At 46.4% G+C, this 16,325-nt stretch overlaps 1 protein-coding gene across 1 annotated transcript in view; it reads left to right on the top strand.

The window, feature by feature from the left end:
• Positions 1 to 1,410: 1,410 nt before the first annotated feature.
• Positions 1,411 to 16,325, top strand: part of HEATR3 (HEAT repeat containing 3) — a 54,141-nt gene continuing 39,226 nt past the window's right edge. The window contains exons 1-4 of the mRNA XM_049786068.1: positions 1,411 to 1,637; positions 1,762 to 1,934; positions 6,714 to 6,801; positions 12,896 to 13,008. Of these exons, the coding sequence (XP_049642025.1) occupies positions 1,503 to 1,637; positions 1,762 to 1,934; positions 6,714 to 6,801; positions 12,896 to 13,008 (509 nt within the window). The 5' untranslated portion in view covers positions 1,411 to 1,502. The remainder of the gene's footprint in view (positions 1,638 to 1,761; positions 1,935 to 6,713; positions 6,802 to 12,895; positions 13,009 to 16,325) is intronic.

Raw genomic sequence — 16,325 nt, forward strand, 5'->3', positions numbered from 1 at the left:
CAGCGCTCAAGAATTATTCCTGGCTCTATGTTCAGAAATTGCTCCTGGCAGGCTCGGGGGACCATATGGGATGCCGGGATTCGAACCACCGACCTTCTGTATGCAAGGCAAACGCCTTATCTCCATGCTATCTCTCCAGTCCAAAGATTAAGTAAATTTTTAAAGGACTCTAACCGAATTTAGATATTCATTTTAAGACATCAACTGACCCGGGCTTTGTCTGTGACTGGAGCTGTACAAGGCATTAGACATATTTTATATTTGTTTTGATTGGGGTAGGGGCTCAGTGTGGTTCTCGGGGCTTACTCCTACTCAGCTCAGGAATGACTCCTGAGGTGCTTGGGGAGACTAGTAAGTGATGCCAGAAATCGAACCAAGTAGGGCAGGTGCAAAAACCAAGGCCTTTGCTATAGTAGTTCACTGCTTCTCCTCATTAATAGTTTTTAAGCATCTTTTATATGACTTGGTATTTGGTGTTAGGTATTAGCTATTTCACTTCACCTTGCAAATTTTTTTAATAATTTTTTTATTAACTCCATCACTATTATAGTGCTGGCCATAGAAGCCAAATTAACTTGCAAATTAGCTATGACTAATCCCTGAATTAGTAGTACTTAATTATTATTATTATTATTTGGTTTTTGGGTCATACCAGGCAGCGCTCAGGGGTTACTCCTGGCAGGCTCAGGGGAATATGGCATATTCCCATATGGAATGCTGGGATTAGCACCACCGTCCTTCTACATGCGAGGCAAACGCCCTACCTCCATGTTATCTCTTTGGCCCCAGTAATACTTCGTTTTTTATTTATTATTTTTTTCTTTTGATTTTTGGGTCACACCCGGCAGCGGTCAGGGGTTACTCTTGGCTCTCTACTCAGGAATCGCTCCTGGCAGGCTCGGGGGACCATATGGGACGCTGGGATTCGAACCACCGTCCTGCATGTAAGTCAAATGCCCTACCTCCGTGCTATTTCTTTGGCCCCAGTAATACTGAATCCTTATAAAAAATAAAGTTTTAGATTTAGTAACTTGTAAGACGGTGTTGGGAGGAGAGGGCTGGCTGTTAATAATCCTATTCTAGGGGCCGGAAAAAAATAATAATAAATAAAAATCAAAATAATCCTATTCCACCCCTCCTCCCATTTCCGGGTAATACTCCAGACTCCGCCCCTCGGCCAGGCCCGACCCCGCCCACCGCCCCTTCTACGCCTGCGCGCCGCCCGCGCCGTCCCCCCCCCCCCCTCCCTAAGACTCACCCCGCCCACCACCCCTTCTACGCCTGCGCGCCGCTCGAACTCCCCTCCTGCGCCGACACGGCGCGCGCGTGCGCATTGCTTCCCCATGTGGGCGCGGGCCGTCAGCGGGCCCAGCTGAAGCAGCTGCCCGTTTCCTTCGGGTGTCAAGACTCGGCTGTCCGTGCGAGCGTCCGTCCGTCCGTCCGGCGGGCTCCGCCATCTCTCTCCACAGGTTTGCTTCTTGAGACCCTCGGCGCGCGTTGCGATGGGTAAGAGCCGGACGAAGCGCTTTAGACGCCCTCAGTTCTCGCCGACGGGCGACTGTCAGGCCGAAGCGGCGGCGGCGAACGGGACGGAGGCGGAGGACGACGACGGGCCGGCGGCTGAGCTGCTGGAGAAGGTGAGGCGGGGGGGGGGCGTCTCTGCGGGGGGGGGGGTTGTCGGGCCTCGCGGGCCCCCCTCCGGCCCAGGGCCCCCCGCCGCGCATGCGCTTTACTGACCGACGCGCGCTCCCCACCCCGCAGCTGGAGCACCCGAGCGCCGAGGTCCGCGAGTGCGCGTGCGCCGGGCTGGCCCGCTTGGTGCAGCAGAGACCTGCGCTGCCCGCGCTCACGCGGAGGGATGCCGTGCGGCGCCTCGGCCCGCTGCTGCTCGACCCCAGCCTGGCCGTCAGGGAGACGGCGGCCGGTGCGCTCAGGTGAGCCCGGGGGGGGGGGGCCCGGCCGGGGAGAGGGGCTGGGCCTGTCATTGGCAGAGAGGACTCCAGGGGACCCCGAATCACGCTCCAGTCTCGGGGTTCGGTGACCTCACTCAGTGCAGGTGTTCTGGAGGGGCCAGGAGATGCAACCTGCCCAGCAAGATCCTCGAGACGGAAAGTTGCACCCCTAAAGAGATAAGTGGGGGGCACAGTTGTGGATAAGTATTAGAAGACGAGCCGTTGAGGTGGGGAGTTAAGTTTTGATTGCTATTGTTATTATTATTATTATTATTTTGGTTTTGGGGCCACACCTGGCATTGCACAGGGGTGACTCCTGGCTCTGTACTTAGAAATCACTCCTGACAGTGTCGGGGACTGTATGAGATGCGGGATAGAAATCAGGTTGGTAGCGTGCAAGGCAAATGCCCTACCTGCTGTGGCATCTATCGCTCTGGCCCCTAACAGTTAAGGTTTTTTTTTTGTTTGTTTTGTTTTGATTTTGGGTCACACCCGGTAGCGCTCAGGGGTTACTCCTGGCTCTGCACTCAGAAATCGCTCCTGGCAGGCTCCGGGAACCATATTGGATGCCTGGATTCAAACCACCGACCTTCTGCATGCAAGGCAAACGCCTTACCTCCATGCTATCTCTCCGGCCCCTTCAGATTCATTTTTGTGATTTTTCTTTGGGGGAGGGGGAATGAAGGTGTTTGGGTCACACCCAGCAGCACTCAGGGATTACTCCTGGCTCTGTGCTTAGAAATAGCTCCTGGCAGGCTCGGGTGACCATAAGGATTTGAACCACCATCTGTCTTGGATCAGCGCCTTATCACTGTGCTATCTCTCTTACTCCTTCGTTTTTTTTTTTTTTTTGTTTTTGTTTTTTTTAGTTTTTGGGCCACACCCGGTGACGCTCAGGGTTACTCCTGGCTATGCGCTCAGAAGTCGCTCCTGGCTTGGGGGACCATATGGGACACCGGGGGATCGAACCGCGGTCCGTCCAAGGCTAACACATGCAAGGCAGGCACCTTACCTCTAGCGCCACCGCCCGGCCCTGACTCCTTCGTTTTTGTGATTTTTTTTTTTTTGGGCCACACCCGGTGGTGATCAGGGGTTACTCCTGGCTGTCTGCTCAGAAATAGCTCCTGGCAGGCACAGGGCACCATATGGGACACCGGGATTCGAACCAACCACCTTAGGTCCTGGATAGGCTGCTTGCAAGGCAAACACCGCTGTGATATTTCTCCGGGCCCCGTTTTTGTGATTTTTAACTAAAAGGTCTAGGCATCTTTGGGGGACCAGTAGCTACACGTACTCCTGTCTCTGTGCTTAGGAATCATCCCTGGCAGGGCTCAGTGGACTTGATGTGGTGCTGGGGATGAAGCCAAAGCAAGCACCTTACCTGCTGTACTGTCTCGTCACCCTCCCTAGGCATGCTCTAATCCTGTAAATAAAAGCAACACATTCATTTCTCACAGATATGACATTAAAAAGATATGTAAGTTAGGTGAGCTCTAAGTAACATTTGTGAATAGAAACACTGAAAGAACTGCTTAGGGACAGCCAAGGGCTTGGCGTGGCTCCAAGGGCTACTTCTCTCATAGGTAGTGTTCAAGCAGGGGTCCTCAAACTTTTTAACAGGGGGCCAGTTCACTGTCCTTCAGACCATTGGAGGGTCTGACTATAGTAAAAACAAAACTTATGAACGAATTCGTATGCACACTGCATATATCTTATTTTGCAATGAAGAAACAAAACAGATACAAATACAGTATGTGGCCTGCGGGCCATAGTTTGAGGACCACTGGATTCAGAGAAGGGCGTGCAGGTGGAATAGGCTGAAGGTTGTCTCTAAGCAGGGTCCAAGTCAACTATTCCATTTATAAAGGCTACCGTGGTGTTGGTTCAGAGAATGGACAGTAGAGGGGGCAAAAGTGGAACCTAAGTTTGCTGCTTCAGTCATTGAACAAGCACAACTAGGCAGTCCTAGGGAGATGAAATTTCTGTCATTCAGTGCTCTTGCAGGCTGCTAATCGAGATAGGCCTCAGCCACATAGTTACACATGTACATAATTATTAGCAGTGACATTACAAGGGAGTCTGGGCTTAGAGAAGAAAATTCCAAGGAGGAGGCATTTTAGGTTAATGTGATAAATGGGGATGAACGCTTGCTGGAGGAAGTGACAGCAGTAGAAAGGCTTCCCTTCACCCTACTACTGTGGCAAGATTGGACAGTGCCTTCAATGTTCTTTTTTTTTTTTTTTTTTTTTTTTGTCTTCGGATTTTGGGTCACTCTCTGTGGCGCACCAGGGTTACTCTTGCCTCTATGCTCCAAAATTATTCTTTGCTGGCTGGGGGCATATGGGATGTTGGGGATCACACCCAGTCATACATAAGGCAAGTATCCTCCAGCTGTTCTATCACTCTGGCCCCTTCGGTTTTAATTTCTCTTCACACCTGTAGCATCTCAGAAGGCAGGCAGGGTCTTTTGTTTGGTTGGTTTTGATTTTGGCGATGTTCAGAGATTACTCCTGACTCGGCACTCAGAAATTACTCCTAGCAGAGTAATAGCAACAGGGGTACGGTATTTGCCTTGCAAGAGGGTGACTCAGGATAGACCTGGGTTTGATTCCCAGCATCCCATATGGTCCCCCAAGCCTCCCAGGAGCGATTTCTTTTTTTTTTTTTTTTCAGGAGCCATTTCTGAACCCAGAGAGGAGTAACCGTAGAGTGCTGCCAGGTGTAGCCACAAAAAAACAAAAACAAAACAAGAAATTGCTCCGGGCAGGCGCATCCATATGGGATGCTGGAGATCGAATCCGAGTCAGCCATGTGCAAAGCTCAAGCTTTAAATTTTATTTTTAATTTTTAATTTTTTTTTATTTTTGGTTTTTGGGCCACACCTGGCGATGCTCAGGGGTTACTCCTGGCTGACTGCTCAGAAATAGCTCCTGGCAGGCACGGGGGACCATATGGGACACCGGGATTCGAACCAACCACCTTTGGTCCTGGATTGGCTGCTTGCAAGGCAAACGCCACTGTGCTATCTCTCCGGGCCCTATTTTTAATTTTTTAAAAAAATTTTCTGGAGAAAATACTGGGGGTAGAGCTGGGTTCAATTCTTCAGCTTCTCATATGGTCTCTGAGCCTTTCAGGAGTAATTCTTGAGTGTAGAGCCAGGAGTAAGCTCTGAGCATTGCAGGGTGTGGTCCCAAAGCAAAACTAAAAAAAGTAGTTTGTTGGGGCCGGAGAGATAGCATGGAGGCAAAGTGTTTGCCTTGTATGCAGAAGGACAGTGGTTCGAATCCCAGCATCCCATATGGTCCCCCATGCCTACCAGGAGCGATTTTTGAGTGTAGAGCAAGGAGTAAACCCTTAGCAGTGCCAGGTGTGACCCAAAACCAAAAAAACTTAACAAAAAAAAAATGATAGTTTGTCTTGTGTTTACCACAGTGCTACTACATACAGTTTCCTCACTTCACCACCACCACCAAAGTGTCCAAAACCCTTGACCAGTGTCCCTCTATTACTTCCAGTTCACCTCATTCTCCAGACTTGTCCTCCCCTCAACTCAGTATTTCAGAATCAAGAGAGTTGTCATTTGATACTGTCCCCTTGTCTTAGTTCTCTATAGACCACAGATGAGGGAGATCATCTGATATTTGTCCCCTCTCTGGCTTATAGAACTAAGTTGCTGTATGACAGATTCATTGTTTGAGTTATGTAGAACAAGGGTCAGAACATTGGAAATCACTCGATTGACCTTGTAAAAGTGATAAGCAGTTTCATCTGGGTATAGTTAAAAATAGAAATACATCTAAGGGGAGCCAGAGAGATAGCACAGCAGATAGGGTGCTTGCCTTATACAGAGATAACCCCAGATTCAATCCCCAGCATCCCATATGGTTCCCCCAGAAGTAATTTCTTTTTTTTTTTTTTTTTTTTGTGGTTTTTGGGTCACACCCGGCAGTGCTCAGGGGTTACTCCTGGCTCCATGCTCAGAAATTGCTCCTGGCAGGCATGGGGACGCCGTGGATTCGAACTGATGACCTCCTGCATGAAAGGCAAATGCCTTACCTCTATGCTATCTCTCCGGCCCCCAGAAGTAATTTCTTTTCTTTTTTTCTTTTTTGTTTGTTTTTCGGCCACACCCGGTGGGGTTACTCCTGGCCATGCTCTCAGAAATCGCTCCTGGCTTGGGGGACCATATGGGATGCCGGGGGATCAAACCACGGTCTGTCCTAGGCTAGTGCGTGCACAATGCAGACACCGTACGCCCTGCACCACCGCTCTGGCCCCCAGAAGTAATTTCTTTCTTTCTTTTTTATTTATTTATTTATTTTTTTTGTGGTTTTTGGGTCAACACCCGGCAGTGCTCAGGGGTTATTCCTGGCTCTAGGCTCAAAAATTGCTCCTGGCAGGTACGGGGGGTGGGGGTGGGGTGGAGGGGACCATATGGGGCGCCGGGATTCGAACCAATGACCTGCATGAAAGGCAACCGCCTTACCTCCATGCTATCTCTCCGGCCCCCAGAAGTAATTTCTGAGCACAGAGCCAGGAGTAACCCCTGAGCACTGCTAGGTGTGACCCCAAAACCAAATAAATCTAAGGGACCTGGAATGCAGCTTAGTGGTAGAACTTATGCTTCATATAAATGAAGTTTCCTGGGTTTGAGCCACTGCACCACCCCAGTTTCCACAACAGCCCCAAATAAAGAGATTTGAGAGCTTATGTGCTTTGTGACTTGTGATGCGAAGGATAACATTTTACTCATCTGCATAGAAATCTCAGTGCTTGTGGAGGCTTTGAAGTTTGTGATGACATGGTCACTAAGGACATCATGACACCTCTGGTCGCTTTGCTGAAAGAGGTATGTGAGCTTTATTACTATTATTGTTACTTTTGTGGTTTTTGTTTTTGTGTGTTTGGGCCACACTTGGTGGTGCTCAGGAATTACTCCTGGGAGTGCTTGGAAGGCCATATGGGATGCTGGAGATTGAACCTGGGTAGGCCATGTGCAAAGCAAATGCTGTTCTATCCCTCTGGTTTCTTTTTTTTTTTTTTTGGTCCTATACCCTGTAATGCTCAGGGCTTAGTCCTGGCTTTGTATTCAGGGATCACTCATGGCTGACTCAGGGGAGCTATATGGGGTACTGGGATCTGGGTTAGCTGTGTGTAAGGCAAGTGTCCCACCTGCTGTGCTATCATCCCAGCCCCAGTATTTGGATTTTAAAGTTTGCTTCCCATTTCAAAAAGCTTAAGGTTTTTTTTTTGTTTGTTTGTTTTTATTTTTGTGTTTGTTTTGGTATTTGTACCACACCAGAGGTGCTCAGGGTTTACTGTCTCTGCATTCAGAAATCACTCCTGGGGCCGGGCGGTGGCGCAAGAGGTAAGGTGCCTGCCTTGCCTGCACTAGCCTTGGACGGACCGCGGTTCGATCCCCCGGCGTCCCATATGGTCCCCCAAGCCAGGAGCAACTTCTGAGCGCATAGCCAGGAGTAACCCCTGAGCGTTACCGGGTGTGGCCCAAAAAAACCAAAAAAAAAAAAAAAAAAAAGAAATCACTCCTGTTGGGGCCAGCGAGGTGGCGCTAGAGGTAAGGTGTCTGCCTTGCAAGTGCTAGCCGAGGAAAAAACGCAGTTCGATTCCCCCAGTGTCCCATATGGTCTCCCCAAGCCAGGGGCAATTTCTGAGTGCTTAGCCAGGAGTAACCCCTGAGCATCAAATGGGTGTGGCCTGAAAAACCAAAAAAAAAAAAAAAAAAAAAAGAAATCGCTCCTGCGGCTGGATAGATAGCATGGAGGTAGGGCAGTTTCCCTGCATGAAGAAGGATGGTGGTTTGAATCTCGGCATCCCATATGGTCCCCTGAGCCTGCCAGGAGTGATTTCTGAGTGAAGAGCCAGGAGTAACCCTTGAGTGCTGCCAGGTATGACCCAACCCCCTCCCCCCCAAAAAAAAAGAAATCGCTCCTGGCAGACTCAGGACCATATGGGATGCTGGGGATTGAACTGGGTTCATCTCGTGTCAGCTGCATGCAAGGCAAATGCCCTACTGCTATGCTATTCCTCCAGCCCCTCTTTTATTTTTTTTAAGTATTTTGGTTATTAGTTGGTCTTTTCTCAGAGCATATTGTGTGTGTGTGTGTGTGTGTGTGTGTGTGTGTGTGTGTGTGTACACAAATATATACACATCTACTCGGTTTTTAGGGCGCAACAGGTGGTGCTCAAGGGTTACAGGCTCTGCACTCAGAAATCACTGCTGACATGAAGCCAGAGCAATAGCACAGTGGTAGGGCATTTGTCTTGTACACAGACGACCTGAGATGGACCTGGGTTCAATCCCCGGCATCCCACATGGTCCCCCGAGCCTGCCAAGAGCGATTTCTGAGCGCAGAGCTAGGAGTATCTCCTGAGCACCTCCAGGTGTGGTCCCAAAACAAAAACAACAACAAAAAGAAATCACTACTGGCAGGCTCAGGACATATGGGATGCCAGGGATAGAACCTGAATCAGCTGCATGCAAGGCAAACTTCCTCTACCCACTGTGCTATTGCTCTGGCCTCAGAACATTCTATATTTTATTACATTTCCTAGAAACACTAAGCTCGGGGCCAGAGAGATAGCATGGAAGTAAAGCCTTTGCCTTCCATACAGAGGATGGTGGTTCGATTCCTGGCATCCCATATGGTCCCCTGTGTCTGCCAGGGGCGATTTCTGAGCATAGAGCCAGGAGTAACCCCTGAGCACTGCCGGGTGTGTCCCCCCCCCAAAAAAAAATAGAAAAGAAAAGAAACACTAATTTCTCATCATTGATAAAAATCTATTATTTTGCCTACTATCTCTAATTAAATGGTAACTCGAGGGACTAGAGAGAAGTCAGAGGACTGAGTATGTGCATTGCATGCAGAAGATACTGGTTTAATCCCTGTTGTTGCCCCCAAACAACAGAAAGATGAGAAAACAAACTAATTAAGGTAATTGGAAAAGATCTTCATAAAACTATAGATGGACAATTGGGGGGGGGCACATCAGATGGTACTTAGGGGCAGCTCATGCTCTTTGCTAAATATTCTCCCCTGGTAATGCTCGGGGGGGCCCCTCTAGTACAGGGGGTCAAATCTGGGCTTCTCACTTGCAAAGGATAAGCTCTCTTTGCCCTAACTTGTCTTCTTTTGATTTAAACTTCACATTATAAAAATTAGTGTCACCGGTTCCAGAGAGATAGCACAGTGGGTAGGGAATTTGCTTTAATGTAGCTAAACCATTTTGATCTCTGGCATCCCATATGGTCCCCTGCACCTGCTAGGAGTAATCCATGAGCACTGCCAGGAGGGGCTCCAAAACCAAAGGAAAAAAAAAAGAGTGTTATTGATTGCTTATTTGTGTGCTAAGTGTTTTTAGTTTGTGAGCTATTTCATTTCTCACAGCACTTTTATTTGACAGGTTTATCCCCGTTTTACAGATGAGGGAACTGAGGCATAGCCATTAAGAATTAGATATGAAGAATAAATTTAAAAAAAATTGTATTTGGGACCCCATCTGGCTGTATTCAGAGATTATTACTGGCAGGTTCCAATGAACTGAGGATCAAACATAGTTGGCTACCTTTGAGCAAGCATCTTATCTGCTTGTCTTTCCAGTTTTCCAGCCTATCTCAATGTTTTTGTTTTATTTTTGGTCCATACTCAGTGGTGCTCTTGCCACAAGGGTTACTCCTGGTGGTGTTCAGGGGTCCATATGTGGTGCTGAGGATCAATTGAGGCAGCCATGTGCAAGGCAGTTGCCTTAACCCTTGTAATGTCTCTCTGGTCCCATGGTCTCAAATTTCCTATCTTGCCAGTTTTTCTGTATAATGTACTTCAGGGGTTAGGAGTTCTCTCTGTGATGACTTTGATCTGTTTTTGTTTTGTTTTAGTTTTTGGACTACTCCTGACTCTGTGCTCAGGATATTGCTTCCAGTAGTGCTTGATGCGTGGGCAATAAGAGACACATAGTGCTGGAGATTAAACCAGGTCTTCAGCACTTCTGTATGTAAAGCATGTACTCCAGCTTCTTGATCTGTCTTGATGGTCCTGCTATTCTGTATTAGTGGAAAATGTCCACTTAGAAAGTATTTTCCATTTTGGTTCGAGGAGCTGAGCTTCTATTTAGAGCAACTGTTCTCAGCTAGGGCTGATTTGCAGAGATGTTTAAGCTGTGTCTGGAACCATTTCAGACTGTCACAGTTATTATTGGCATGTTGTGGGTAGAGGACAGAAATGCTATACATTCTGTAGTGTATATGACAGCCCCCACAAAATGAATCATTTGGTCCAAACATCCCTCAGTCTTCATGCCATGACTGAGGAGCCCTGTTTTAGAGAGAGCAGAGGGGTTATACTATAGCATTTGAGAGCACCATCTCTGGATCCAGTGTCTGGATCACTTTAATCTGAATCTCCACTGTCCTAGTTATCAGCTGTTAGATATTTTGGGGGGTGGGTACACCTGTGACACTCAGGAGTTACTCCTGGCTGTTACTCAGAAATTTCTCCTGGCTTGGGGGACCATATGGGACGCTGGGGGATCGAGCTTCGGTCTGTCCTAGGCTAGCGTATGCAAGGCAGATGCCTACGGCTTGAGCCACCTCTCTGGCCTTTTTTTTTTCTTTTTCTTTTTTCTAAAATTAATTATGATCTCTGATTTACAAAGTTGAAGTTGAGTTTTAGGCATATCATTTATTTTTATTTTTATTTATTTTTTATTTTTTGGTTTTTGGGCAACACCCGGCATTGCTCAGGGGTTACTCCTGGCCGTCTGCTCAGAAATAGCACCTGGCAGGCACAGGGGACCATATGGGATGCCGGGATTCAAACCAAACACCTTAGGTCCTGAATCAGCTGCTTGCAAGGCAAACGCCGCTGTGCTATCTCTCCAGGCTCAGGCATATAATATTTTAATGCCAGTCCCACCACCAGTGTCAGCTTTCCTTCACACTAGTGTTCCCATACTTCCTCCCCTAACCTCCCCCTCAACCTGCCCCCTGTCAGGCAGTTCCTAGGTGTAGTTAAGATTTTGTGTTTTGGGGCCAGGAAGGTGGCGCTAGAGGTAAGGTGTCTGCCTTGCTAGAGCTAGCGAAGGACCGACCGCGGTTCGATCCGAGGCGTCCCATATGGTCCCCCCAAGCCAGGGGCGATTTTTGAGCGCATAGCCAGAAATAACCCCTGAGTGTCAAATGGGTGTGGCCCAAAAACCAAAAAAAAAAAAATAGATTTCGTGTTTGTTTTTTTGGCCTTTTGGCTTTTTGGGTCACCCTGGCAGTGCTCAGGGTTTACTTCTGGCACTGTGCTCAGAAATCGCTCCTGGCAGGCATGGGGTACCATGTGGGATGCCAGGATTTGAACCATCATCTGTCATGGATTGGCTGCGTACAAGGCAAATGCTCTACTGCTGTGCTATCTCTCCAGCCCCCAGATTTCATGTTTCTAACAATAAGTCCATGTTTTGGATATATAAATGTACTATCTCCGTGTTGCTGGTATAACAAGACTCCTGGCCCATTTCCCCATTGCTTTCCTTTCTCATCTTCTTCCTCCCCGCATCTGTTTCTTTTTTCTTTTTTTATTTTTTTGTGTCACACCCTGCGATGCTCTGCACTCAGGATTCACTCCTGGCAGTAGACGGGATCATATGGGATTCCGGGGATCGGACCCAGGCCTGCTGTGTGCAAGACAAGCACCCTATCCACTGACTTACTTATCTCTCCAACCCCTCCCCTCTATTTCCTTCTCTGTTTTATTCCCTATATTCTGGGGTCAAGGATAATCTAGGCATCTCCCTTTTACAATATTACATTTTTTTCATCCAGTTATTTTATTATATACCATAGGTAAGTGAGATCATCTTGTGTTTGACTTTTATCTTCTCAGGTTATAACAAATTGCTTTTTTTTTTTTGGTTTTTGGGCCATACCTGGTGACACTCAGGGGTTACTCTTGGCTATGCGCTCAGAAATCGCTCCTGGCTTGGGGGACGATATGGGACACCAGGGGATTGAACCGCAGTCCATCCTAGGTTAGCGCGTGCAAGGCAAATGCCCTACTGCTTGTGCCACCGCTCCAGCCCCATGTGAAAAACAAGTTGGAGAGTTCTCAGTAATCTTAGAATTGAGCTGCCATATGACCTAATAATTTCCTTTCTAGCATCTATCTCTAGCATAAAAAGATATTCATTGGAAAGGACATATGTACACCATTATTCATTGCTGCACGTAGGACACTAAGATATGGAATCAACCTAGGTGTCCAATGACAGATGAATGAATGATGAAAATGTATTTATACTAGACTATTCTTTTTTGTTGTTTTTTTTATTTTTGTTTTTTTGGGGAGGTCACACCCGGCAGCGCTCAGGGGTTACTCCTGGTTCTATGCTCAGAAATCACTCCTGGTAGGCTCGGGGGACCATATGGGATGCCAGGATTCTAACCACCGTCTTCCTGCATGCAAGGCAATCGTCCTACCTCCAGTGCTATCTCTCTAGCCCCTATACTAGACTATTAGCATTCTTTTTTCAGTCTTCTGTTTAGATGTCTTCTGTAGAGAGATTGGGAAAAAAGAGTATTTGACAGATTTGTCATGAGGATTCAGTGATAGATGTAACATACTTTGACTAGTTAGCCTCTTGGCTACAACTTAGAAGATACTAGGCATTTTTAGCTCATTATACGTTACTTTTTTTTTTTTCATCTTATTTTACCACACTGTATAAAATGCTTTGTGTTTTTTACATTTCTGTATGAAATATGAAATGTTTTATATTCAGTTTGTAAAGTGGCTTCTGAATACTTGTCTTCCCAAAATGGACCTGGATTACTTATATGAATTTGATTGATTTGTTAACCACTGACATTTTTGATGTTTAATTTTTTGCTAACTGACTCTTTCAAACCAAGGGTGCTAATTATGCTATTTTTTTTTTTACAGTGTAGGTCTGGACTGGATTCAGATGAGATGTCACCACAGGAAAAAAAGGATCAGAACAGAAATTCTGTTGAGACCATAGCCAATGAGGCCGTGAACGTGCTGTGGAATATATGGTGAGGTGCCTCTTACATGTCGTCCCTCCTGCAAAGTCCCTGAGACTCAAAGCTCTCTTTAGCTGCAGAGACAGCTGTGTTTAACATGGCCTCTGGCCCCAAAGTTACCACTTGATAAAAGGTAGTGACTGTTGGCCTTCCTACACCTTTTTCCTCAGAGCATCCATTCATATTTTTTGCTTTGCATCACTTCAGTTGTTGCTACTAGAAATAAGAGAATTCCTGATTCTCCTTCCTTTTTACTGCAGGCAATAGTTGTCTTTTTCATTTTTGAGTTTTTTTTTGATGAGGGGCAGCCACATTCAGTGTTGTTCAGGGCTTACTCCTGGCTCTGTCCTCAGTGATCACTTCTGGCAGGGTTTGAGGAAACATAATATAGTTCAGGCATCAAACCTAGGTTGGTTGTGTGCAAGACAAGCATCTTACCTACTGTTCTATCACTTCAAACACTAGGAGTATATGTCCATTTTTTGTTTTGTTTTGTTTTGCTACACACCTGCATGCGTTGCATGCAGAAATTGCTACACAATTTTCAGGGCTTACTCCTGGCAGGCTCAAGAGACCATGTGGAGTGGTGGGAATTTAACCTGTGTGTAAGGGAAGAGCCCTACCTGCTGTACCCTTGCTCTGGCCCAGCAGCAGTCTTTTTTTTTTTTTTTTTTTTTTTTTTTTTGGTTTTTGGGCCACACCCTGTGACGCTCAGGGGTTACTCCTGGCTATGCGCTCAGAAGTTGCTCCTGGCTTCTTGGGGGACCATATGGGATGCCGGGGGATCGAACCGCGGTCCGTCCTAGGCTAGCGCAGGCAAGGCAGGCACCTTACCTCCAGCGCCACCGCCCGGCCCCCCCAGCAGCAGTCTTAAAACCAAATTAGACTGCTTTTGTCTGGCCTGGAATGAGACCAGACCACCAGGTTTTTCTTGGTTTGCTTTTCTACCTAACATTTATGAAATAAGTAGGAACCTCTGAAAACTCTCTTGGTGCCAGTAGGAATGACTGACCTTATCATCTATTCCATGATTAGGATTCTGATAGGAATGGAAGACTATCTTTTTGTTTGTTTTTGGGTCAGATCCAAAGGCTTGGAGGACCATATAGGATTCTGGGATTGAACCTGGGCTGACCACATGCAAGAAGGCAAATGCCTGACCTGCTCTGTTCCCATCTAATGACCCACATTTCATATAAGAATGCTATAATTGGGCCCGGAGAGATAGCACAGCAGCGTTTGCCTTGCAAGCAGCCGATCCAGGACCAAAGGTGGTTGGTTCGAATCCCGGTGTCCCATATGGTCCCCCGTGCCTGCCAGGAGCTATTTCTGAGCAGACAGCCAGGAGTAACCCCTGAGCACCGCTGGGTGTGGCCCAAAAACCAAAAACCAAAAAAAAAAAAAAAAAAAAAGAATGCTATAATTTCTTATTTTCAGTCAGCAATGTACTTCCCAACCTAAAAGCACAGGCATTTCTTAGAATTCAAGGTTAGGACCAAAGTGATTGCACAGCGATAGGGTGTTTGCCTTGCTGGCAGATGACCTGGGATGAACCTAGGTTCGATCCCCAGTATCGAACAGAAAAATGGGAGAGGTTAGGTTTGACAAAGTAACATTTGGAGGGGGCCAGAGAAATAGCATGGAGGAAAGGCGTTTGCCTCGCATGCAGAAGGTGGCTCAGTTCCCGGCACACCGTATGGTCGGTCCCCGAGCCTGCCAGGAGTAACCCCTGAGTGTTGCCAGTTGTGACCCAAAACCCAAAAAACAAAAAGTAACATTTGGACAGGCTAGTGGATGCTGTTTCCTTTGTAACAGATAAGTTTAACTTATATAAAATTTGAATCCCGGTGTCCCATATGGTCCCCTGTGCCTGCCAGGAGCTATTTCTGAGCAGACAGCCAGGAGTAACCCCTGAGCACCGCCCGGTGTGACCCAAAAAAAAAATTTTATTTTGGAACTGGTAAAAACCTGAATATACTTCAAATTCAGTCTCTCTTTCCTGAATGCTTCTGTGCTTATTTATCATTTCCAGATATCATGGCTTTAAACATTTTTTGTTTTTTAGATTATATTTATACATTATATATTTTAATTCATTTGATTTGTTTTGTATATGCCCACACCTGGCAGTGTTCAAGGACGTCTCCCTGCTCATTACTTGTAAGTTACTCCCAGCAGTCTTAGGGATCAAACCTGATATTCTTGTATGCAAAGGTGTTCTCTCCAGTAACTAAAAATATTACATGTATGTCCCACATGCTTTTTTAGGGTATGCTCATAGCAAAATCATAGTAACTAGGAAGATAGTTCCTACTTACAATGATGTTCTTTGGCTAACAAGATTGTATTAATGGTGGGCCCGGAGAGATAGCACAGCGGTGTTTGCCTTGCAAGCAGCTGATCTAGGACCAAAGGTGGTTGGTTCGAATCCCGGTGTCCCATATGGTCCCCCGTGCCTGCCAGGAGCTATTTCTGAGCAGACAGCCAGGAGTAACCCCTGAGCAATGTCGGGTGTGACCCAAAAACTTAAAAAAAAAAAAAAAAAAAGATTGTATTAATGGTTTAATCAGCTGTTAGCTCTTTTTGTTTTGGTTTTGGTTTTGGTTTTTGGGCCACACCCGGTGACGCTCAGGGTTACTCCTGGCTATGCACTCAGAAGTCGCTCCTGGCTTGGGGGACCTTATGGGACGCTGGGGGATTGAACCGTGGTCCGTCCAAGGCTAGCGCAGGCAAGGCAGGCATCTTACCTCTAGCCACCGCTCGGCCTCTTGTTTTTGTTTTTGAGCTGTATCTGGCGATGCTCAAGAATTACACTTGGCAGTTTGGAGGAACCATATGGGATGCTGAGGATTGAACCCCAGTCAGCCACATGCAAAGCAAATGTTCTGTGCTGTACTGTATTACCTATTACTCCTGCCCCAGTTCTGTTAGCTCTTACTGTGTCTGTTTGTGGTGTAGAGAACTACTTTTCTTTGGAAACAAGAATAAAATGATTATAATTAGATTTATACTTAGCAAGTATGCATATTAATAATATTTATAAGTTGATAATTTTATTAAGGTTATATCATTTTAAAATTATAGAATTTTCTCTATTGCAGTCAGTGTAAATCTTGTTTATGAAATTATAGCACTCTAGAAAAAAATGAATAAAAATTTAATTTTATTATATGAATAAAATTTAATTTTACTTTCTGTAAAATTTGGAGGTTTTTTTTGCAGCAGCAGAGTAGGGTTTTTTTTTTTGTTTTTTTTTTGGTTTTTGGTTTTTGGTTTTCGGGTCATACCTGGCAGCGCTCAGGGGTTACTCTTGGCTCTATGCTCAGAAA

This window comes from Suncus etruscus, chromosome 14 (genome assembly GCF_024139225.1).
Source record: "Suncus etruscus isolate mSunEtr1 chromosome 14, mSunEtr1.pri.cur, whole genome shotgun sequence".
In the NCBI taxonomy this organism is placed as follows: Eukaryota; Metazoa; Chordata; class Mammalia; order Eulipotyphla; family Soricidae; genus Suncus; species Suncus etruscus.